We start from the raw sequence: 24282 nt of genomic DNA, 5'->3' as shown, positions 1-24282 counted from the left end.
AGAATTCGTTCAGAATATTGTTCACTTAACAAACCGATAACTACATTACCAACAAGTCTACCTTCTTTGTCGGGAGTCTCATCAATGGAAACCCAAATTGAACTATCTTTAATTTCATCTCTTATCTTCTGTATTGTCTCATCGTAGATGGATGGAGCATACGTCTTCCTAAGTGTTGACTCATCCGGGATTGTATGTTGAGTATATTTTTCAAGGAATTCCCTGAAGACCTTATTCTTTAGTTTGTAGAGAGGAATATCAGCAGAGATGAGAGAACGGCACAGGTCGATGTTAAACTCAGATCTTACATTCGATGTTGTTGGTTGTGTTAAAAACAATTGTCTCTGCTTGGAATTTAGTTGTTTGTTGGCCTGATGTTTACTAGTTGTAATGTGTTGTTGCACCAGGAACTTTTGTGTAGATGATACTGCACACTGACACAAATTACAAAATAATATTTTATTGTCAGTTGATAAACCATCTTCTTTAAATTCTGAAATGTAACTTGTTAGTTTTGATTTTAAATTGACTGAATGACGTACTTTTGGCATATTTACCGTCTTTATAGTATGATTTACAAAACTGAACCTATGTGTACTCTGACTGGCATTTAACTGTTGAGCTGCACAACTGAAGTCTGTTAAAAATTTTAAATTAAATTAATACAGTTTTGTAACTTACTTTCCCATTGTTGATAGGACTGCTAATTTTCAAATAACTCTGATGTTAAAGGGATTACTGAACATGTGTTTAAATCTCTATTGTTGAAATGTATTTTTAAAAGTTAATGGAATTTTGTTTTGTTTTATTGTTAAACCTAATATAATATGGACTGTTTTATATGAAATATGGAAAATATATGGAAATTAACGAAAATATGTACTAAACTCTAAAATATGGAAAAATATGGAAAATAAAAGTAGGATTTTTCAACCCTACACATTGTGAAACATAAAGATAATGCAAAATATAAATTATATTAGCTTTATAAGTAAATATGTATTTACATATAAATCCTTTCCCTGCTCATAATACTTGTGTATGTGAGACCTATATTCTGAATCACACTGTACAAAACTATACAATAATTTGACAGTGTTATCGAATTCTATTTAAATTAAACTGGGCTTTACTAAGGGTACTAAATTAAAGCGCGAGATAGCACATTTCTCATATGATTATTTTTTTTACTTACTTTCTAAACTACGTTATAACTAGGGCCTGGGTTTTTGGGCCAGTATCTTCGTTGGTTTCCGTATGTTTAAAATAGGCTTTTATAGGTAGGTTTTTCTGGTCATGTTTAGGGACAATATCCAGGTCTTAAAATTTAGATTTAGTTGTTTTAAACAGGTACAGTGTATTATTTTACAATTTTCTTTATCATTCACTGACACACTCAAAACCCATTTAAAGCTTCAGGAGGAAAATCAAAACGAATTCCAAATTATTTCTGTAAAACAGTTTAAAGGTACCAATAGTTACTGTTAGTAGTTTTAAGACAATTAGTAAAAACCGGACCGATTCAAAATAAACCAGTGAGTTGATCAGAGGAAAGACACATTGTTTCCTATAGTTTATGGACGAGTTCCACTGAAAGATACTGGTAATGTCCAGTCTGTTGTCAGATGGTTACCATAATTCATGTTGAGTGCTATAGGCAAAATTTACCGATCGTTTCTCATACACTCAAAACTCAACTCTGTTAGTCATTGCCCTACTATCAGTAGTAATCAATTCCACTGATAAAAGTCTCACCACGGTTCAAAATGATATATTTCACAGCAGAGTGCAGGAAGTTATTTACTTAGCAAAATTTGAAGTCAATTTACTGCATTTTAATCTCTTTCAAGGTTAACTTAACGTCAATCATTTGCTTTAGTAGTATAAACATTATGAGTAAATGGACTAGACCCATATTGAAATGCTGGTTTTGTACGAGTAAGCTATATTGGAAAATGGAAGTTCTGCAGAGTCGAATATTCTAATTGAGTTCTTCTACTTTCTCCTTATACAGAGTGTAAAGCGAAAGTATTGTGATGCTGAAAATACACGTTTCCAACATTTCTGATACAAAACAAAAAAAATTGGCATGGCATTTGTCTTTCTATCTTCCCATATACATATAGTGATTTCTCCCAAACTGAACTTGTTTCTTTATGCAGTATCTACTTATTAATTTAACTGAGAATGATGTAGCTACATTAAGAAGTTAGCTTTAATTCCAGAACATATTAAAATCTTTACTTGAAAGGAAATACGGTAACATAAAATGGTGATTACTTAAAATCAGTTGTAAACTTTTCTTTTTAATTCCTTTTTCTAGAACAACTGTAGAATACAGGTAAGTACAGTAGCTTAAAGCCGTACTGTAACATTGTGAGAAATCATGGCCAACTGTACAAAAAGATTGATCCTTAAAATTTTAAAATACAATAAATCAAAGTCAACTGAACAAAATGACTGGTTCTCGCATCTTCAACCTCTCAGTCTTAAAAAAAATATATATGGATATAAGAACTGGAATACATCTAATCCGCCATGACGTGAATACAAAATGATGTAATAAATTAATAAAATATAGGTATAAATTTCATGTACTCTAGAATCTCATTAATCCGAGGTTTTGTTTAATCTGAGTCACCTACATCACATGCATGCTTATTACCGTAATGTGAATCCCCTCCGTTAAGAGTCCGCATCTCTATCACAACAATCAGAGTCAGTGTATATTGGAGAATACCGCATTCTCGGCAGCGGTGGCCATATTTACTCCTTGCTCAGCACAGAAGCGTATGCAGTAATGCTAGAACAAAGGTCATTAAAGGCGATATGGCTATCATACATGTTGGTGTGGTTTACTGAATATAGGAGACTTGGATTAATAAACAGTATTGTCAAAGTGAAATGACTCATTAGAGATAACACTTTATTATTTGTGTTATGTTCATTTCAATAGGGATAAAATCAGCAATTTTCTACTGCAATTCTCATACCAACACTTCGACTGCCACATTTAGCAGTTTGTTGTAGTGCATTTGCTGTAACAGACAATGTTCTTAACAATAAATACATTCTAGTCCTAAAATACAGTGACAAGACTTTTTAAAAAATATTAGGACAAGTTGGGAACGTAGGAGTTGAAGTGTCAATGAATAAAGACGTCAGAGTCTTTAGTGTCAACTCATTTCCTACCAACGTTTCACTTTTGTTTCTCATACATTTTTCTGCATTTGAAATTATATCAAACACAGACTTACAAGGGTGTACAAGTGACATTTCCTTGTACGACTTGAGAGTCATTAATGTGCTAATAAAATTATAGATTCATCGTGTTATCAGTTATTAGAGATGAAAAACAGTTTTCACAAATGAAGAGTCCACTGCAAGAATGATGGATGTCACTTTCTTGTCGAAAATGAACCAAGACTGTCAATGCATAGCTTAAGACATATAGAATGTACATACAGAGTTACATGGCATTAACACTGATAGTCATTGTTCAGTAATGATCGGAAAATCTCAGTTAAGCTTTGAGCGCTAAGCATTTCAAACTTTCAATTGCGTCTCCTGGAAAATGTGTTCTAAATGACATCCATCATTCTTGCAGTGGACTCTTCAAATATAATACGACTTATTTTGTTTTATTTTGAACAAAACATCCCGACAAATAGTAAAGAGCTTGTTGTTCACTCAAGCCAATATTTATATTTTCAGTTAAATTACAATTTATATCAATATCTCCCTGAGGCAGCAGAAACAATCTTACATTTCTTTTTTCTGACCTCTGAGGGCAGTTAACTGCACAATAACACTGCATTCTTCAAGATAATAATGGAAAATCACATTAGAAACCTGTGTTCCTATGCAAGTCTTGCATTGTACTGTCTCTGCTCTGGAGTAAATATGGCATTTGTCAGATCAAAAGAATGCGGTACTATCCAATATACACCGACTCTGACAACAATGGGAGGCACCCTGTTACTCAAGCCATGGTATGACACTTCTGCGCAAAAACATTGCAACATTCTGAAGCAGAAGTCGCTTAAGTACTTACTAAAAAAAATAACCTCAACATTGTTGTTTCTAAGTTAAAACAATCATTGAGTCATAACACTGTAAAAAAATTACAAAATACCCGTAGCTTTAGTTATTGGTATTATTTCGTGTTTTACGATTTTTCTTATGATGCTCTATGTAGTCCCAGTTATTCCAAACCTGAGGCATTCTCACCCCTCTCTCCCATTACAGTGAAACCTGTCTAAAGCGGCCATCTGAAGTTACCTTGTAAAATGGCCGTTTTATCAGGTGGTCGCTGGATTAAGGTTGCGGTTTTTTTATGAATCAGCATGAAAATACTAAATTTCACTGACTTTTTAGGACTGTATGTGTACAACAATCATGCATATTAATGTCAGCCTCTTCCATTCTTGCAACTAACCTTTTCAAAACTCGCTTGCGGTGCCTCAATTTAAATAACTGGATAATATCTTGATCAAGGGACTGGAGGTGAGATGTATTGGGGGAAGAAACACCAATTTCATGGATCACATTGCGATTTTGTCGTTTAATCTTAGAATTGAAATCGCATAGCTAATTCTCAAACAATGATGATTTCATCCAAGCTTTATTGTTGGCAGTCCACTTCACCTCCAATAAGCCCATGTCAACATTTTTCAAACATCTCGGTTTTAATGATTTCCTTATCATTAAGAGTGGTTCTTTTTCTCCTGCAGCATTAAAACAAAAGAGCAGAGTTATTCTGTCTTTTGCCAACTTCCCCCCCGTTACATTCTTAAGTTTTATTAGATAGGGCCCTGAAGAAAAACTTGTTTCGTCAACATTGTAAATGTCTCTGAGTTGATATTCCGTAAGAATTGAGTTCTTTGGCAATTTCAAGAGCTTTCTCTTGAATCATAGGCCCACTTACTGCAATTTCTTCGCCCTCGCACACTTGAACCATTCGTAAACGAAATCATTCACATTACTAAACACAAATTCTCTCTTCCTCCCATTCTTCTAATATTTCATCTTTATTCTTAATTATACCGTTTATTTGTGTCCTTCCACATTTGAATATTTCTGCAATTTTTCTCGCAGATGTTCCCTTTTCACTTTCTTCAATCATTTTTCGTCTCACCTCTAAACTTAACACCACTCTAAATTTATTGTTAGACATGATTTCTCTCTCAAACTAACTTCACAGTTCCTCTGAATCAAGTGAATGAGAAAAAGAAAAATTCGTAAAATCTGATCCATATAGAGAAAGATAGAACGAGGAGAAAAATTTTTTTTTTTTTAAATTCGAATGGTCAACTACCTAAAAAATACTGTGACATTTTCGATAGAAAATGTTCGTGTTTCAATCCTTAAAAAACGAGTAAGAATTTATAGCTGTGCAGGGTCGGAGTGGAAAGTGACAAAAGAGTCATAAAACAGTAACCAACTAACCCCAAAGATATGGAGGGTCTACTGTTGTACACTTAGCTATTGCTTCCTGTCCTCTAACCATCGAAAAAATAGGTCAGACAGTATCCGTGAAAAGATTTTTTGTTGGACAGTGACTGTTATAGTCAGGTTCCAATCCAAATAGACCCCGGCCGCTGGCTGGCGCATGAGGAGGCTGCTAAATAAAGAGAGAATTTGTATTGATCTTATGGAAAATCCAATTGGTTCCAGAGAAAATTGGCCTTTTGGCCAGGTGGCCGTTTAAATGAAGTGACCATAAAGACAGGTTCCACTGTACTTCGGATTACCGAGATTCTACTGTAATTAACTAATTTTCAAATGATTTAAAATTAACTAATTTCATAACCACAGCTTGAAGAAAGCACTCGTCTCCAACAAGTGAAAATGTTTACTTGACTCGTTACTTATGAAAGACCCTGTATATCGAAAAGAACATGAAATTTAATTGAGAAAGATATATATCAACCAGTAATACATGCGTGTGAAAACTGTCCATTTGTCCCTAAACATGCTTTGTAATGCTCCTGAAGATTACCAATACTAAACATGCAGATATTGAAAAGATATTCATTTTGATATACATTTTCAAGTCCGAGTGCAATACAAATGTATTTCAATTTAAATCAAGTGACTACGCAAACGAAAATGCACCCAATTCACGCATCATTCACTGAACTGACGCTGTCTTCAGATTTAATTCCAGGACTGGCTCTTCTTAGAATAATTTAATTTTTTGAATACCATATCCATGTGTAGTTATCTATAACTGTCAGTACGTCTGAAATTACACACCAAGAATAATATTGTATGGTTTGATGCTGAATTTTTTATGAAATTCCCCTCGTATATTTCTTTCACACTAGCTGTGCAACCTCGAGGAACTGCATATCAACGAAAATAATATTTTACGAGAAATTCTTTTTATAGAATACTGAGTACCATTTTGACGGCATAATAAATCAATAACACTGGTCAACAAAGTAAAACTTTTTTTTTTTCACAAGAACTAAATTAACTGACTCCAAATGTCTTTGCCATGCTGAGTTCAAATACGCTTTCAGTTCTTTTTCCATCAGGCAGGATTTTTTGTGACACACATTTAAAGTTTTTATAGAATTAGTGCTTGCATAATGTTATATGATAAATATATACCTGATGATGAATTTTTAATGAAATTCCCCTCGTATATTTCTTTCACACTAGCTGTGCAACCTCGAGGAACTGCATATCAACGAAAATAATATTTTACGAGAAATTCTTTTTATAGAATATTGAGTACCATTTTGACGGCATAATAAATCAATAACACTGGTCAAAAAAGTAAAACTTTTTTTTTTCACAAGGACTAAATTAACTGACTCCAAATGTCTTTGCCATGCTGAGTTCAAATATGCTTTCGTTTCTTTTTCCATCAGGCAGGGTTTTTTTGTGACACACATTTAAAGTTTTTATAGAATTAGTGCTTGCATAATGCTGTATGATAAATATACACCTCATTTTGGCTTACAAAAAAGTTTTATATGATGATTTTCGGGCATATTTTGTCTTTGGGATGTCTCTCTTCACGGTCCCACAGTAGTCTGCCAGCATACTGGGACTCTAGTTGCCTTGGTACTTCCATTCCATCGTACAAATCTGTTAATGAAAATGATCTCTATGTTCACCACTATAAGCCCCAAAATTTTCTGGAAGAAGTCTAGGTGGGAGTCCAAGAGTAAATTTTTAAAGATATGTTGCTTTGTATGAATTCACAAGATCACTATTTCTACTTTGTAATTTCCGAGAAAACCACAACAGATATTTTTGAATAATTTTCAGGCTGCTTTTTCCAGTAGACCTAACAGTTTCTCGAAACTTTCATCATCCAATATTAGCGATCTTATTTGTGGTTCTATAAAAATTCCTTCCTTTAATTTTGAATCACTAACTTTGGAAATTTAGATTCTAAATAGGTATATAAATGCAGCAGAATTTTTATCAACTGTTTTTACAAAATGTTTCATAAGTCCCAGTTTTATATGCAGGAGAGGTAAATATACTTTTGAAGAATTTACTAATGGGATATTTGACACATTTCTATGCCCAGAATGAAATATTTACCTTTAGATCATTATTTCCTAATGTATTGAGAATTTCTATCCCTGCTGTCCCTTTCACACAATAAACAGCAGAATTTAATGTACAGTATCAAAATTGCAAACCCAGCGATAAAGCTATCATCTTTAAATCTCCATATATATTCCAGTTATATTTTGTATACTGGATTTTTTTCTAGCAGCAATTTCAAATTGTCATATGAATCCTATAGATTCAAAATCCCCTATATCCACTTTCACAAATTAAAGGATTTTGACAGTAACTGATGGAAAATAGAGAAAATTTTCAATGTAACGGTAACTTTTAAAAAACCTTTTGCTTCAAATTTAGTGGCTTTTTTGAATTCAAACTATATAAATCATTAAAATTCATTCCTAGCAAGCAAAATGTAGGCTTAACTCAATTCTGAACAAAATGGTCTTTAGAGGGTTTTGAATCTAGAGGATTCATATGTCTCTTTTTTTTTTATTGGGTTATTTTACGACGCTGTATCAACATCTAGGTTATTTAGAGTCTGAATGAAATGAAGGTGATAATGCCGGTGAAATGAGTCCGGGGTCCAGCACCGAAAATTACCCGTATTTGCTCGTATTGGGTTGAGGGAAAACCCTGGAAAAAACCTCAATCAGGTAACTTATCCCGACTGGGATTCGAACCCGGGCCACCTGGTTTCGCGGCCAGACGCGTTGACCGTTACTCCACAGATGTGGTTCATATGTCTCTTTCATATCATTGCCATTATACAGAAGTACAGCCTTGACTAACTTTCAGTGAGTCTATGAACAATCACAACTTATCTGGCTGATGTCTGAACACGGAGCGTATTCCGAATCTCACCGGTCCGGTGGCATCAATGACATCACGTTGCAGCGAAATAAGGAACAAAACTGCTGGAAGGATCGATGGCTGTCATGACGACTGTACAAGTTGTTGTCTGTGCTACGGTAGCAATATTTTGCGAAATTTTCGTACTCCCATCTCGTTCAAAGAAAAGATAGCATAAACAATTTATTTCTTGAACCGGTAGTAATAACTGGTCCATTGACATGTTCGCTCATAAGCCATTAACATATTGTTTTTACGTTGTGCTCATTACAAACAATACAGCAGAACTAAAGCGGAACACACCGCCATGACACAACAGTGCACGATGTCATTCTTCTGCTTATTCCCGCCCTATACAAGAACCAATCAGATTCACTGATGGAGACTGCCACCACCTCTGCAAGTTGATGGCACCGGTGCGACACCGGTGGAGCATCAATGACGTCATCGGTGGAATTCGGAACACCGTGATGCCATTGGATTGCTCACCAGTGAGATTCGGAATACGCTCATGAATAAGCCTGCACAGTGTTGCCAACCTATTTTGAATAAAATTTCCACATTTGATAAAAAAATTCTTACTTATTATAACTCATTAAAATTATAACAAAGAAAGCCTGATATATAGAAGTATATTATATAAAAAGTGACTGTCACGAAAAAAAATTATACCCGATAGGCAAATTCTGAATGCATATTTGAATTCAGGATAAAAAAACTGCACTAGAATCAGTATTCAGTTTTCTTGATTTTTTTTATTTTTTTTTTTATTAAAGAAAAACTTTATTATACAATGATGTACAATATAATTGTGCTTAAAGGTTATAAATACTGTGCTATAAAAACACACAAGAAACATGTATGGAGGTTGCAGTTCTATGATTGCCCTCTGGCAATAGGTAAAAGAAAACAAAAACAAAAATGTTAAACTTCACACAACAGATCTGAATGTCTTTTTCTTCTTATTTGACGAGACGGTGGAAGTTAATCTGGGATGGTATTAAGCAGGTCATTTGGATGTTTAATCAATGAGGGATGGAGTCGTATGTAGGAGCTGCGCAGCGTGGATTCAACAGTGGGCACGTTCAAGTCTCTGTGCAGGTTGTCACTCTGGATGTACTAGGGTGCATCCACGATTAGTCAAAGGACCCGGTTCTGTATTGTCTGAATTCGTTTGATTTGGGAATTGGATGCAGATCCCCATATGCCACAGCCATATATCCATATAGGTCTGATCAATGAGAAATATATGTCTTTTCAAGTGTAGCGACAGAAGTGATGAACCCTTTAACAGATGTTGAACTTGATATAGTTTATGTCGGAGTCTTTTCACTAGGTTGCTTATGTGTGTATTCCAAGTCAATTTTCTGACCAAGTACAGATCTAGGTACTGCACTGACTCTGCATGCGATACTTCTTCACCTTGTAGAGGTCAGTTTTCTTGTGAAAAAAATCATGTTGACCAGTGTAACCTGTGTGTAATTTGATAGATACACGTCAAAAAAATGACTTTCATACTCCATCGGCAAGTCTATCGTGCTATCAAAAAGGAGTGCGTTATATGGCAGTAAAAATTTTTAATAGCCTCCCTATCGACATAAAAAATGAAACTCAAAACATAAAATTATTTAGGGCCAAATTAAAGAAGTACCTAATTTCTCATGCCTTCTATTCTGTAGGTGAATTCATGACATTCAATAACACTTCATGAAATTGATACTAAAACTATGTGTTGTACTAGTAGACTATATTGTAAATCTCGTCTGTATATATTTCATCTAGACTGTGACTATAAATTAAGATTTTATAATAGTATTAAGTTTTTTGACTTGTTCCATATTCTAGCTGTAAGCACGTATGAATACCATGGAATGTTAATAAATACAATACAATACAATACAATACAATACAATAGTTAATAGGGCCCCTGAATAACTGTCAGATATCCTGTGTAATTTCTATAAAATAAAAAAAGAAGAAATACCAATCTATATCACAGACACACTCATTGCTAAAACTCCAGTTGTGAACGAAATTCCTCCATGGAAATGGGTGATTCCAGAACATAGCATACAAATTCCAGGAAATCATTCCAAAAATGATCCTCCACACATTCTTAAGTTAGATGCCATGGAACTACTCTGCAGCACATATAAGGATCACCGTCATATTTATACAGATGAATCTCTAAATCCTAATAATGGGACATCAGGAGCAGGGTATTATATTCCAAAATATCAAGAAAGTTATTTCATACCATGTTCATCCTCCTCCAGTCTTGACACTGAATTGCTAGCTATTGATGCTGCTCTTCAGTGTGTTACTCAAATTTCTGAAAAATCTATTTGCATACTTACCGATTCAAAGGGGGCTATATTTAATATAATTAAATATGTACCAAACCTATATGCACATAGAATTATTCCAATTCAGAAACAACTAAGTAAACTAAAAGAACTCCAAAAGGAAATAACATTTCAATGGATACCTAGTCATTGTGGTATACCTGGAAACGAGAAAGTCGATAATATTGCAAAACAGGCAACATATTTGCAACCAAGACCTCTTCAAGTGATATCTCTATCCAGTGCTTTTGCTTCAGTAAAGTCTCATTTTACAAACCTATGGATCAACAATAAAATTGGTTCTCTTCTGACAAAGGAAAAATTTTACAGTCTGTACAAAAGAAACCAAATGACCTAGAAATGTACAAAAACTTGCCCAGACATGTTCAAACATTTTTAACAAGAGCCAGAACAGGTCACATTGTCACTCAATTGTACCTACACCGATTTCACATTTCTGATAATCCTACTTGTCTGTGGTGTAATAATCATGATGAAGATCTGGAACACATTCTTCTCTACTGTCCATCCATAAACCACAAAAGAAGTAAATTCTGCATTCAGAATTTGCAGAAGACACAGCCCTGCAGTATATATTGACTACATCCCAACTCTGGCTACTAGCAATAGACATTTATAATGAACACCGATCAAAATACCTCTCATTTCTCGTGAAAATCAACAACTGAATAGACTACAGTAGACTATAGTGGACTTTACGTTGTCAGCAAACAGCTGGATACATTAAGAAGATTGATTGATTGATTGATTGATTGATTGATTGATTGATTGATTGAGGACCCCTGAATAAGAAAAAATACACACTTTCCAGGATAATTTCTATACCGAAATTAAATATAAATGTTATTCATAAAAAATGTATTTTTGTGTGTTTTCAGAGATATCATGAACTGGACAGGTTTATTTGCCTTGCTAATATGCTCGGTATTGGCCAGTGCCGAAGATATATCTTTATGCAAAAAATGCCGCTGTGGAGAAGGAGTGGTGGACTGCACTGGTCTGGAACTTACTAGACAATTCAATGGCTCAGAATGGACAACTGACATGCAAATTACAGAAGTAAAATTTGACAACAACAGCCTAGTCTACGTGAGGAAATTCCCAACCCTGACACTGACCCGCCTTTCATTTCGTCACAACAAAATAATTAAGATTGAAGATGCAGCCTTCAAAAACCTCACAAATCTTACTGAACTTGACTTGAGCTATAATTCTCTGACTTATGACAATCTGAAGGAATCTGTTTTCAAGGTATGTTACATTGTATTTGTTCTTTTATTTTGCTTTCTATTTGTACGAATTATAAAGCAGAAGTGCTGTGATGTTGCAAAAGATAATTTCAAAATTTCCACAAATATACAATTTCAGAATTTCGATACCTGAAAAAAGTAATTTTTATTATGGTGCCTGTTCATCTGTACCAGTAGGCTTACTGACACAGACAGTTTCTGTTCATACCGGTATTCAATATTTGTGGATCACTTCAGATTCTGGAATGATGCACATAAATTGAGGTAGTGGATGGAAGAAGGGAGTAATTCATGAAGGTTTCTTTGAAATAAAGAAGAAAAACTATCTGTAAGCCACACATATTTGTACTACGACTGAAATAAATTTGTATGTTGCAGATAATTCTCTTGTTCTCCTTTTCTGTCCACACCTTTGGAGTAACGGTCAGCACGTCTAGCCGCAAAACCAGGTGACCCGGGTTCGAATCCCGGTAGGGACAAGTTACCTGGTTGAGGTTTTTTCCGGGGTTTTCCCTCAACCCAATACGAGCAAATGCTGGGTAATTTTCGGTGCTGGACCCCGGACTCATTTCACCAGCATTATCACCTTCATATCATTCAGATGCTAAATAACCTAGATGTTGATACAGCGTAGTAAAATAACCCAAGCAAATTAAAAAAAAAAAAATTCTCCTTTTCCAAGCCCTTCACACTTCTACACCTACCTACCTTGCCTCCTGTTTCAGTTACCTGTCGTCATATCATAATCTCTTCACACACACGCAAAATAGCCACATACTAGCCATACCAACACATAAGACATCATCGTATTCATCATCATACACAATCTCGCTCTCGTGTTTGTGGAATACCCTACCCAGTGACATCAGAGACTGTCGGAATTTAGTAGCGTTCAAAAGCAAGCTTATTAAGCATTTTCTTACTGCGTAGAGTAGGTTTAATTTTTACTTAATTAATAAAAAAAATGTTTCTCTCTTCTTAACTTTTACAATAAACTGTCTAGCTTTTATTAATCAGTTAATCTTTTAGTACTTTGATTTTTATTGTATTTGTAAATTTAATATTAATTGTAATTATAATTGTAATTGTATTCTTAATATTGTAGTTGTAATCCCCTGGTAGAGGGTAAGAGAAGGCCTGATGGCCTTATCTCTACCAGATTAAATAAATAAATAAATACTTTGTCAACTTATATATACATATATATATATATATGGGTCCTATGTCTACATTAGATACAGTTACTCTTAAATTATTAAAAAAAACCTACAACAGGTTGAAACTAGTCAACAACAAGGTACCTACCTAATTTTAACAGGTGAAAGAAATACAGTATATATTCCGAAGTGATATAGTGTTAAAAGTTGTGGAATCAAGATGTATAAAAAAAAATTGCAGTTACGCCCATATTCCAAATATTCATGATTTATGAAAAAGATTATTTGAATAAAGAATATTTATCTTTATTTAAACATCATATTAGTACATTTATGGTTCAATACCAGAATACTAACAATAGAAGCTGTCTTGTACCTACAAATTATAACTGAAAACAAAAAATTAAATTCTTCTATTATAGAAAAATATTAACATAATAACATTATGACCTCCTCATACATAAAAAATTAAAAATGAATAGACAATATCAGTCCTCTTCGAAGTCTGTTTCACCTCCTGATGTCTTGGCAGATTGTGCTTCCCCGAAAATACCCATATACCATTCACAGTCATCATCATTTACATATTTTAGCAAATCAGTGACATATTTCACTTTAGCTGCTTTTATGCCAACACGTGGAACTCTTGAAAGATTACTAGCAACAGAGACGTTTTTCTTCCATAATAGAAACTTATCTTGTACCAAATTAGAGTAAGTTTATGATGTCTGAACACTGCCATCTTGTGTATAGGTTAATGCAACATTTTTTTTTTTTGTATGACAAGTTGAAAAGTTAATCAGTGATATATAAGACGTGTTAAAAGTTTATACAAAAGAATGAAGAAGTTAAATCTATGTTGGAAGTTTGACCATCTACAAAATTCTCCGAAACAAGTAGATTAGATGTATAGTGCAGCAAACTTTAATTTCGCGTTCGTCAGTACATAGATTTACAAAGCTTCGTGCTGTCATTAAATATTTTGTAAAAAATGGAATGAGTCCAACAGGAATTAGAGCAGACAAGGATACTACAATGGAGGAATCTGCTCTAGTTTTATACTATGAAAAAATGGGCAGCACTATTAAAACATTGTCGAGAGAGTGTGGAGGACAATCCCTGCAGTGGACGTCCAGTAACAGCAACAAGAAGAGGAAAAAAACACGATGTGGTGTTGAATGACCACCAACTCAAAGTGCGGGAAATTAGCGAGGTTATGCGTATCTCAACTGAACGGGTGTGCCACATCTTCGTTAATGTCTTGGGCAAGTACAAGGTCTCTGCAAGGTGGGTTCTGCATTTGTTAACACTGGAATAAAGGATTGTCTGGCTCGATTTGAGAAAAATACGCCTGATATTTTTAGGTGGTTTGTGAACACTTATGATAATGAATCTACTACTACATATCAGAAACAAAACAGCAGCCGAAACAATGGAAACACAGTGATTGTCCACCTCCAAAGAAAGCAAAAGCTGTTCAATTGGCTGGGAAAGTCATGGCGTCCATGTTCTGGCATGTTAAGGGGAAAATCACGATTGACTATTTAGAAAAAGGGGAGGATAACCGAAGAATATTATTCAAATCTCCTGCAGCAACTGAAAGGGAAAATTCACGAGAAGAGGCTGGGTATGGCCAAGAAAAAAAGTGTTCTTTCTTTCATCACGACAATGCATCTGCTCACACGTTTACAATTGTGGTTGCCAACTACACGAACTACAGTGCGAATTGTTGCCGCACATCCAATGAAGTAGGGGGACTCACCGAATTTCGAACTCTCAGACTTCTTTCTTTTCCCAAACTCACTTCGCTGGGAAGAAATGTTCGTCAAATGAAAAAGTTATGCAGAAGGCTTTTTTTGCAAATCTCGAGGAATCTGTGTACAAGGAGGGTACAGAAGAATTGCAGCACTGTTGGACAAATTGTGTGAATCTCAGGGGGGAAATATGTTGAGAAATAAATATTGTTTCAGAACAATCTTAGTTTAATTTCTATGTCAGGCTACGAACTTTTCAAACAACCCTCATTATATTATTGTAAGTAATATTAATCCAACATTGATCTTTTCCTTACAGGGGAATTTCCTACCAGATGAATACCAACCACTTCATAGTTTGCATATCTTAAATCTCGGAAGCAATGCTCTTCACACCTTGCACCCAGATGTATTTGAGCACACACCCAATATTAAGGTTCTCATCCTGGAATCGAATCCGATAAAATTTATAAGCTCGGAAATGGTGACAGCAATGGGCAATCTACCAGTTCTTGAGGTAACTACCATTTCGTTAAAAAATTGTCTTCGTTATAACTAAGTTACGGTAGTGAGTTAATGAGAATCAAGTTTCGTTTCTAACCTAAGTCATTCTCTAATCTCTACTTATATGCATGGACCATTATTATATAGATTGAAGGTGATTACATTAATTCTTATGGAATATTCAGTTCGTCTTTTATGTTTAGGTTTTGGATTTATCGTATGCAGAGTTAACAGACCTTCCTGAGAATATGCTGCATACACGCAAGAGCATAAAATACCTCAACTTGACAGGCAATGAAATGGTTAAAGTGCCAGATGCTCTAAAACATGGTAAAGCATTGGAAGTACTTCATTTGTCCGAGAACCCTATTGCTGTGATCGACGCAAATAGGTATGTAATATGGTTTATAAGAAGTACATTTTAAAATGATTGTAATTTGGGGTTATTCCACGCAAGATGGCTACTCTCAACTAATATTATGCGTCAACTTAACCCTATTAGTTCAGTTCAGTGTGAAAGAGGATATGTCTACACAAAAGTATGAAGTACGTCATTATCAATCCACCACTATGGAGTAACGGTTTTTTTCTTCAGAGGAGGAGGGCCCATAGGCAAGTACCGTAGCCTGAGGCTTATTCTGCAACCTCCTTATGTTGGAATGATTGTTGAAGTCCACTTAGGATAGCTCTTCAAGTGCATGATTCATTGCATGGTGTCATTGTATTGATTCAGCCACAGCATCCAGTTCTGACTGTAGACCTGATCCTCTGCCTGCCTGCGATGTTATTCTGCAGCCTTCTCAGACCGATCACATCTGTTCACAATTCATGTGACTGTATCTGTTGCATCCTCAACCAGAAAACTCCCTTGGTCATCTGCAGTCTGCTTATTAAAGACCTTGCACTTTCGCTGGAATATGCAGTTCCTGCAGACAGATGCCACCTATAGGCAGATCTTGGAACCACGTCTGCCATGTCCTCCTGGTCTGCCTGTAAACTATTAAGATGATCAATGGAATGATACTAATGAAGGCGAAATGAGTCGAAGGTTCAACTTCAAAAGTTACCTACCAATTCTGCTTCGAGTGGTTGAGGGAAAACCCCAAAAAAACCCCAACCATGTAACTTATCCGAACAAGATTTGAACTTGGGCTTGCTTGTTTCACGGTCAAGAAGGCTATTACTCCACAATGGTGGATGGAGTAATGGTTAGTATGTCTGACTGTGAAACATGTCAGCCCAGATTCATATCCTGGTTGGGACAAGTTACATGATTGGAGTTTTTCCGAGGTTTTCACCCTCAACAAACTGAAGCAGAATTGCTTGGTAAATTTCAGCGTTGCAACTCGGACTCTTTTGCCTTCATTAATTCATTTTAACTTCATCTATCAACAGTCAATAGTTTCAGATCGATCAAAGATGCAGCTGACTGAGGGAGCTGTTCGAGTCATAGGGGACGGATAGGCTTTCATAATGAACTGCGTCGGACCTAGGTGCTCTGTAGTTGAATCGACAGATGGCACCAAATAGTGAATTACGAGACTTACAGTAATGTGATCTTTAGGTCAATCTAGGGTGCAGCAGAATGCAGTACCGTAAAGTGGGGTGACTTTGAACAGTAATTTAGCGCCCTTCTAAATTAAATGCTGTACCCTATTGCGAAAAAACTGAACTAATTTATTGACAACTTAAACAGTTTTTTCGCAATTAGCTACAGCATTTAATTTAGAAAGGAGCTAAATTACTGTTCAAAGTCACCTCAGCGTTCAAAGTCACCCCACTTTACGGTAACATGATTTACGAACAGCTGACATCGATCTGAGGAGGCTGCCGAACTCACTAATGGATGGATGGGCATTTTTGGTTGTTCCGCACGGACACCATCAGACCTGGGAGTTGTGACTGAATTGATGGATGGATCCAAAAAGTGAATCACGATATTTTGTACTTACAGGAATATAGTCCTGAGGACTTTAACAATCATCTCTATAATAAGATAGTTTATTATAACGACTTCAAACTGTGGCACAAGCCTTCGGGCCCTCCTCAGAAAGAAAAAAAAAAGTCGTTATCAGGGATGGCACCAGGCCAGATGTTTTCCCATTCAGTGTTCTGCCCTTCTCCCATCGCATACAAATTTTTAAAGTGGAAATGAAATTTTCAGAGAATTTACAACTCAACTACTCATTTCTATAACTATTCTTACATTTAGCTTAAAAACATTCTATATCAATTATTCTACTGCTTCTCTCATCACTGTGCATAAGTAAGAAATGCTCATGTTTAATAACGTCTCACTGCATGATGGTAAAGCGCAGGTGCTCCATCTTGAAGTAGCCATATGTTTAACTGTGTTGCCAGTGGTAGTTCAATCTGCAGAAAGCGCAAATACGCAGCACCTGTTGACTGACTGTAGCTCTTCTCTCTCTTCATCTGTACTTAATGCCAGCTCACGTGTCCCACAATGTTGCCATATCTCGATAATAGAACTGTCACAGCTATATGTTTGTATGACAAAATCTTTTTTATTTTGGAATATAGAATATTTTTCAATACTTTATAGTACACAATTACGAATCATTCTGTACAGGCCAGGCTTACTGAAATAATTTCAGATTATTTTCTCTAAGAACAAAAAATGAGAAAGAGGGGGAGCACTGAATAAATAAAGTAATCAGTAGGGGAGACTGTTGTACCTTTAGCATAGTGTACCTTTGAACATTTTTTTGTTTTTTATTTTTTGTTACTACCTAGAGGACTCAAACTGAAGTAGACTGTAGGGAAAGCCGCTAAGTAGCTCTGGTCGTAGTTTTGGTTTGATTTATTGCAAAGTGTGAATTCTGTGAACGAAAGAATATTTTTTAGTACCTATCAAAAATAAACATTTCGTTCATTGATATATGTTATCTAACATAAAACCAGATTGTATTTGTTACCATCCATTAAGTACAATGTGTTCCGTATCATCTGGTGAGTAATAACACATTTTAATTTCCATGATTTATTCGAATCTCTAGTTTTGGTAGCCACATTTGTTTAAACGTGCACCCTCTTGTACCTTTGAACACAGAACATCTTGTACCATGGAACATGTTCCAAAGTACAGGATACTATCGGTTTGTTTTTTCCTTTTATTTTAAGATCATGTCACGAAGTAGGTCTGGAGTTAAAGAGGCCCCCAATTGATTTGGATGCCTTGAAGAAAGCTGTTGAAGCAATTCTTGTTCCTCCAGGAAATAAAATCTAAATCAGAGCAGCCTGCTATGGTTTATGATTGCAAATACATTTTAAATATGATTGTCAGTTCTTACAACTATATTCCCAACTATATTACATGTGTTCTAACTTACAAGAGGGTATGTTCTAAGGTACATGAGCCTGTTGTACCTTTGAACATATTACATTTTATTTTTTCCATCCTTAATAGATGTGTAGAACAGGAAAATATATACACGAAATTGTAAAGGAATCTTCAATAATTATTTAAAGTATTTTTTAATTTAAAAATATCATTTCCCAAAATTAAAAAAAATAAAATGTGAAAAGTGTTTAAAGGTACAACAGTCTCCCCTAAGCCACAATTTATACGATAATCCTTTGCTGCTCCATTTAAGCACCATCATCATTAGCAGCATCTACTATTATTCATATTATATGCATATATGAATGATAGATACCTGTATTTTACTGAGGGAACACAATTTTACTACTATTATTTGTTATATTTGTTAAAAAAACGAAGTAAAATAACAATATGTATAGTTTATGTCAACAAACAATTTTAAAGCAGAGGGATCCCTGTCTGCAGAAGAGCAACTATTGCTTAGGTTGACCTACATATGAATTAAAACAAAGGGTTAGTTAATTAATTTAGTTTTTCGAAGTTTAACTCGTTAAAAATTACTTAAAATTAAAATATAATTGTTTTGGTGCATCTGAAATCTCCGAGGGGAAGAAGTTTTAAGTTCTGGATGGGAATATTCCTTTCGACATACCTGCCTGAATGTAACGCTGATTGTATATTGTTATAATACATGTACAGAGTGATTCAAAAGTATCTTGACATTTTCCTGATATCGCTAATGCATGAATTTCTTTTATATATAATTGGAAAGAATACTCACCATACAAGAAAGAATAGCAGTCGTTTCAGCTCGACTACGTGGAATGACCTACGAATAGGTCCAGCAAGATTTCGAGAGAAGATTCAGGAAACAGGGGCCTAGCAGGCAAACTATCAGAGATCTGGTAAACAAATTCCAACGAACTGGCAATGTTGCGGATGAGGAGTGTTCGGGGAGACCGGCTACAACACCACATAACAGTGCAGGATGCCATCACACAAAGTCCCACTGCTTCTACCAGGAGACTGAGTAGGGAGCTTGATATTTCACAAAGCACTGTATGGCGTACCTTATGCTATACGCCATATCACATCCAGATAATGCACAAGCTTGACCTGAGGATTTTGCAGCTCTATAAGCAATGTGTTTTGACTTGTTAGATGCAGTCGAGAATGAAAACCTGATGAACAATGTGCTGTTCAGTGATGAAGGGCCGTTTATGTTCACAGAGCGAACAATTACAGGGAATACCTACCTTGGCATGCTACAACACTTCTTGGCGCACCACCCTATTCTGCCTTAATTGTAAGAGAATACCTCAATGAACACTTTCCCAATAGGTGGACAGGTCGTGTCTCACTGAGAATTTGGTCGTCCCGCTCTGCAGACCAGATACCCTTAGACCTTTTCGTCTGGGGGTTCATTAAATCTAAGGTGTACGGATTACGGGTCGACACCCTATAGGAATTATGACGGCGAATAACTGCAGCAGCAGACGGGATCACATATGCTATGCTGAACAAAATGTTCCGGTCTACGGAAGAAAGATGGAGGCTCTGCCTAGACGTAGAGGGCAACCACATTGAAATGCACTAAATGTAGTCTTTGGTAATGTTTCAGAAGTACAGGAACTTTTGCAATTGCATGCCGTTTTCCATAAAATGCCAAGAGATTTTTGAATCACTCTGTATATGGACAAGTAAAAATGTATATACGAATTCGATACTTTTAAATAACTTTTAAACAAGGGCAACTACTCATGTTTTTCTTAAACGTATAGTAGCAACTTTAAACAAATATAATTTGAAATATAAATATGATGTTTTAAAGCTCAGTTAGTGAGACTACTGGAAGAGCAGGAAAATCTACTCTTATCCCTACACATACAGATAAAAATACCTTCTCATGGCCTGCTATTTAAGATGTCTTTGATTTATATGAGATGACAATGCCTGATATATTGATAAACCAATTGAAAGTGTGTTAACTGTAACAATACTTGAAACTTTGACATGATAATGAAGCAACTATTTAACCAGTTTCGTACAATTATTACAGTTTCGAGGAAGAATTGCCAAATCTGCGTGAACTACATATGTCAAACATGCCAGAATTGACATATATAACTGCTGGAGCACTGTCTAAGCTCACATCTCTGCAAGAATTATACCTTGGTCACAATAATCAGTTAACAAGTATCCACTCAAAAGCTCTCAGTTCACTTGGAGATAATGGTGTGATGCACTGGCCACCAATAGTGAGGGTAAGTAGCCTAGAAGCTATCAAATTTTACAAAAATATTTACATATCAGCATTATAAACAGCCTTTATCGATAGTCAAAATCATGCATAATATGCTACATTATTGTAGCCTACTAGTGTCGTAATATATATTATGAAACAAGTTAATAATGTTATACTTTATGGCATGAGTCAATTTTTAGGGAAGCGAGTTTCCTAATTTTGATGAGTGCAATAGCTGTATAACATTATAAACGTGTTTTATACGTTATTTTTTGTACGACAGCATTATAAAACAATTAACAAAGAAATAACATCACATTTTGTAATGATGGGTAGTTTGATATCATGGTCTATAAAGAAAGAGGTTGCTATGACAACAAATGTTATGTTTTATTTAACGACACTCGCAACTGCAGAGGTTATATCAGCGTCGCTTGACAACAATGATGTATTAAATATTTAGGATGGCAAATCGTTTCATAATGTTAACTTTTACGTTTTAGTTGGCATGGTAATATTTTTACGACAGTAGTTTAATAACGTAGCTAACGAGAAAGTCAGGCTTTGGTACGAATCGAAGTCACATGGTTATCATAATATCATGGTCTAGTCATGGCCACCTTGACAATCGCCTAATTTAAGTACATGTTCAAAGTTCTAAAAAAAAAAAAAAAAAAAAAAAAAAAAAAAAAAAAAAAAAAAAAAAAAAAAGGAATTTCTATATTAAACTCATGTTGAACAAATGAACATGCATTTATATATAAACTTGTTCAATGTTGGCCATGTTATAACTAAGAATGTGACGCCATACCGTAACCTGTCTTTCTCGTTAGCCACATTTAATGATGTGGCATATTATTTACGATTTTGACTAACAATAAAGACTGTTTATAATGCTGATGTACAAAAAAAAAAAATATTACCATGCCAACTAAAACGTGAAAGTTAACAATAGGTTCGTTCCAGCAAGGTTCAGAAACAATTCTGAACTGCCTGCTCGTGCACAGTATCTCAATGTACATTCTAACAAAACTTGAACTGATTCTGAACCTATTCTGAACTTTCAGTTTCTCGTTCAGAACGAATGAAATTGGTTCTCCATTAAGAACAGGAACTGGGAATTTTTAATTGTTGATGCATGCGCAGATGGCTTAATCTGAGGTTGAGGTTAAAATCAGTGCTGTCATGGTAATTTTTCTCTTGGCCATACGCCCCACCCCTTGTTTTCTCCAATGAAATATATTTTACTCTCCTCTCTCTATCTCTCCGACTATCATTTAATGATTTTGTTAATATTAAAGAAGAAGTAAATAAATTATTTTGTTTTACATTTTAATTGTACAACAAGCTTGATTTAAAGAATACACCGTAGATGCACACTTGTCTCGAATCTTGGAGTGTGTATTTGCAGCACTTCTTCTTTATCAACCATTATTTTATATAATTCTGGATTCCAGTGCTGCAGAGGTGGGCAATTTTTGTTTATGAACAACAAACAAAATACATTAGGAACAGCAAGAGATGATCTAACACCTGTACAGATCTCCACGTACAAAACTTAGGCATCCATATGCCTTATGGCTCCATATAGACAAAATTTTCTTTTCCCCATACGATTAATTAAAAAAAAAATTATAAGTAGGTATCCACGATAAGTGGCAATTGAAGCTTTCCTTCTGGAGAATGGAGCACACATTTTTCATTTTTTAAAACCCTGGATTCCTCTGCAATACTTTCTTCAGTTTTAAAGTGATGGCTTCACCCACGGGTCTTGGTATTTGTTTCTGTAGACGCAAGTCAATGACACCAATTGCATCTTTCAGTTGTAGCGACGAAGATTCCAAGTACTCAATATATTTTGGAAGGACATTGAAATATACCTTGAGGAAAGCAAGGGAGCCATAGACATTGTCACTCTAAGTACAGATTTTGGCTTAGGGAAATTCTCCCTCTCCCTCTCCCCTCTCTCTTTCTCTCTCTCTCTCGAAATATATTGATATTTCTCTCAAAATAAAAAAAAATTAATATATATAACGCAGTAAATACAGGATAATGCTTATCAACAATGATTTAGGTTTTTTAGGTACTAAGGTCCAATTTAGGTTTTTTTAGGTTCAACAGAATTCACATATACAACTTCTACTATCATGATTCGGAAAAGTATTGCAGAAATTACGAGTTCAGGAGCAAGGAAAAAAATAGGTAAGAACCTACAAATCCGGTCCCTAATAATAAGTAATAACAATAACACGAGAAGGCTATCAACAACAATTGAACGAATTTAAAAGTCATATCAACAACAGCCAATACTCTTGAGGCATTATAACAAAAAATAAAATCTTTCTGAAGGAAGAAAACAATTAACAAAAAATACCATGTGAAATTCCTTCTCAAGGAAGAAAAAGATTTCCCTATCCAGAAAATTTGAGGACCCCCAAAATGAGCTTCGGGCCCAGGGGTCTGCAGACCCCACTTTGAGAACCACTGACCTAACATATAGTATGAGACATATAATAAGGTTTTTATTCACCCTATAGAATAAAGCATATGCAATCAATTAATCTGTGGGTGAAAAATTATGAGTGTGACAAAACTGTCCCTCCTCATTTTCCAAAAAAATCGGAGCTTAGCTGTTAATATTCAGCTAGCTCCTAATCTCTTAATAACCTAGTGTCGGCTTAGGTAATACTGTGTTATCTGTGCTCCTTTAGAATTTTAATAACACCGTTAGAAGTCCTAGAACCTTCGTGATAGTTACAGAATCTAATTTATATTTTGCTACTTGAACATCAGAAAATGCTGCAGTCTTACAAGTCTCAAAGACGCTTGGATCTTTGATCATTTTCAGAGACAGCTATCCCCTTAATAGGAAGGATGAGAGAAAAAAATAATATATTGTTCTTCCAAAATAATAAAAAGTTAAAACATTTTAAGTTTGTACATTCCAAAATCTAAAGTCAGAACAACAATAAAGAAGGATGATGATGATGATGATGATGATGATGATGATGAGTTATTCAAAATATAAAAAAATAACTACAAGAAACAAAAATTTCACTGATTACGTAACAAAAAACTAATTTCAATAATTCATTTTACGGATAATGAAATAGATTTCGTTTGGAAATACAAAATTACACCAGAGCCTCGGTTTCACTTCCTTTCCAAAGAAAATTATGTTACAGATAGTATTGTCTTTTAAAATTCAGCATCCTCTATCAGGGTCTGAATACGCGAACCTGAGACATGAAGGTAAGCATTACATGTTATAACCA

General features: G+C 35.0%; 1 protein-coding gene across 2 annotated transcripts in view; it reads left to right on the top strand.

The window, feature by feature from the left end:
* LOC138694850 (leucine-rich repeat neuronal protein 1-like) overlaps positions 1 to 24282 on the top strand; it is a 34865-nt gene that overhangs the window by 5314 nt on the left and 5269 nt on the right. For both annotated transcript variants that reach the window (XM_069818973.1, XM_069818972.1), the window contains exons 2-5: positions 11633 to 12005; positions 15235 to 15432; positions 15623 to 15810; positions 20822 to 21026. In XM_069818973.1, the coding sequence (XP_069675074.1) occupies positions 11640 to 12005; positions 15235 to 15432; positions 15623 to 15810; positions 20822 to 21026 (957 nt within the window). In that variant the 5' untranslated portion in view covers positions 11633 to 11639. The remainder of the gene's footprint in view (positions 1 to 11632; positions 12006 to 15234; positions 15433 to 15622; positions 15811 to 20821; positions 21027 to 24282) is intronic.

Source organism: Periplaneta americana, chromosome 2, assembly GCF_040183065.1.
Source record: "Periplaneta americana isolate PAMFEO1 chromosome 2, P.americana_PAMFEO1_priV1, whole genome shotgun sequence".
Classification (NCBI taxonomy): domain Eukaryota; kingdom Metazoa; phylum Arthropoda; class Insecta; order Blattodea; family Blattidae; genus Periplaneta; species Periplaneta americana.
Note: the sequence above shows the minus strand (reverse complement) of the source record. Positions and strands in the feature narration are given on the sequence as shown.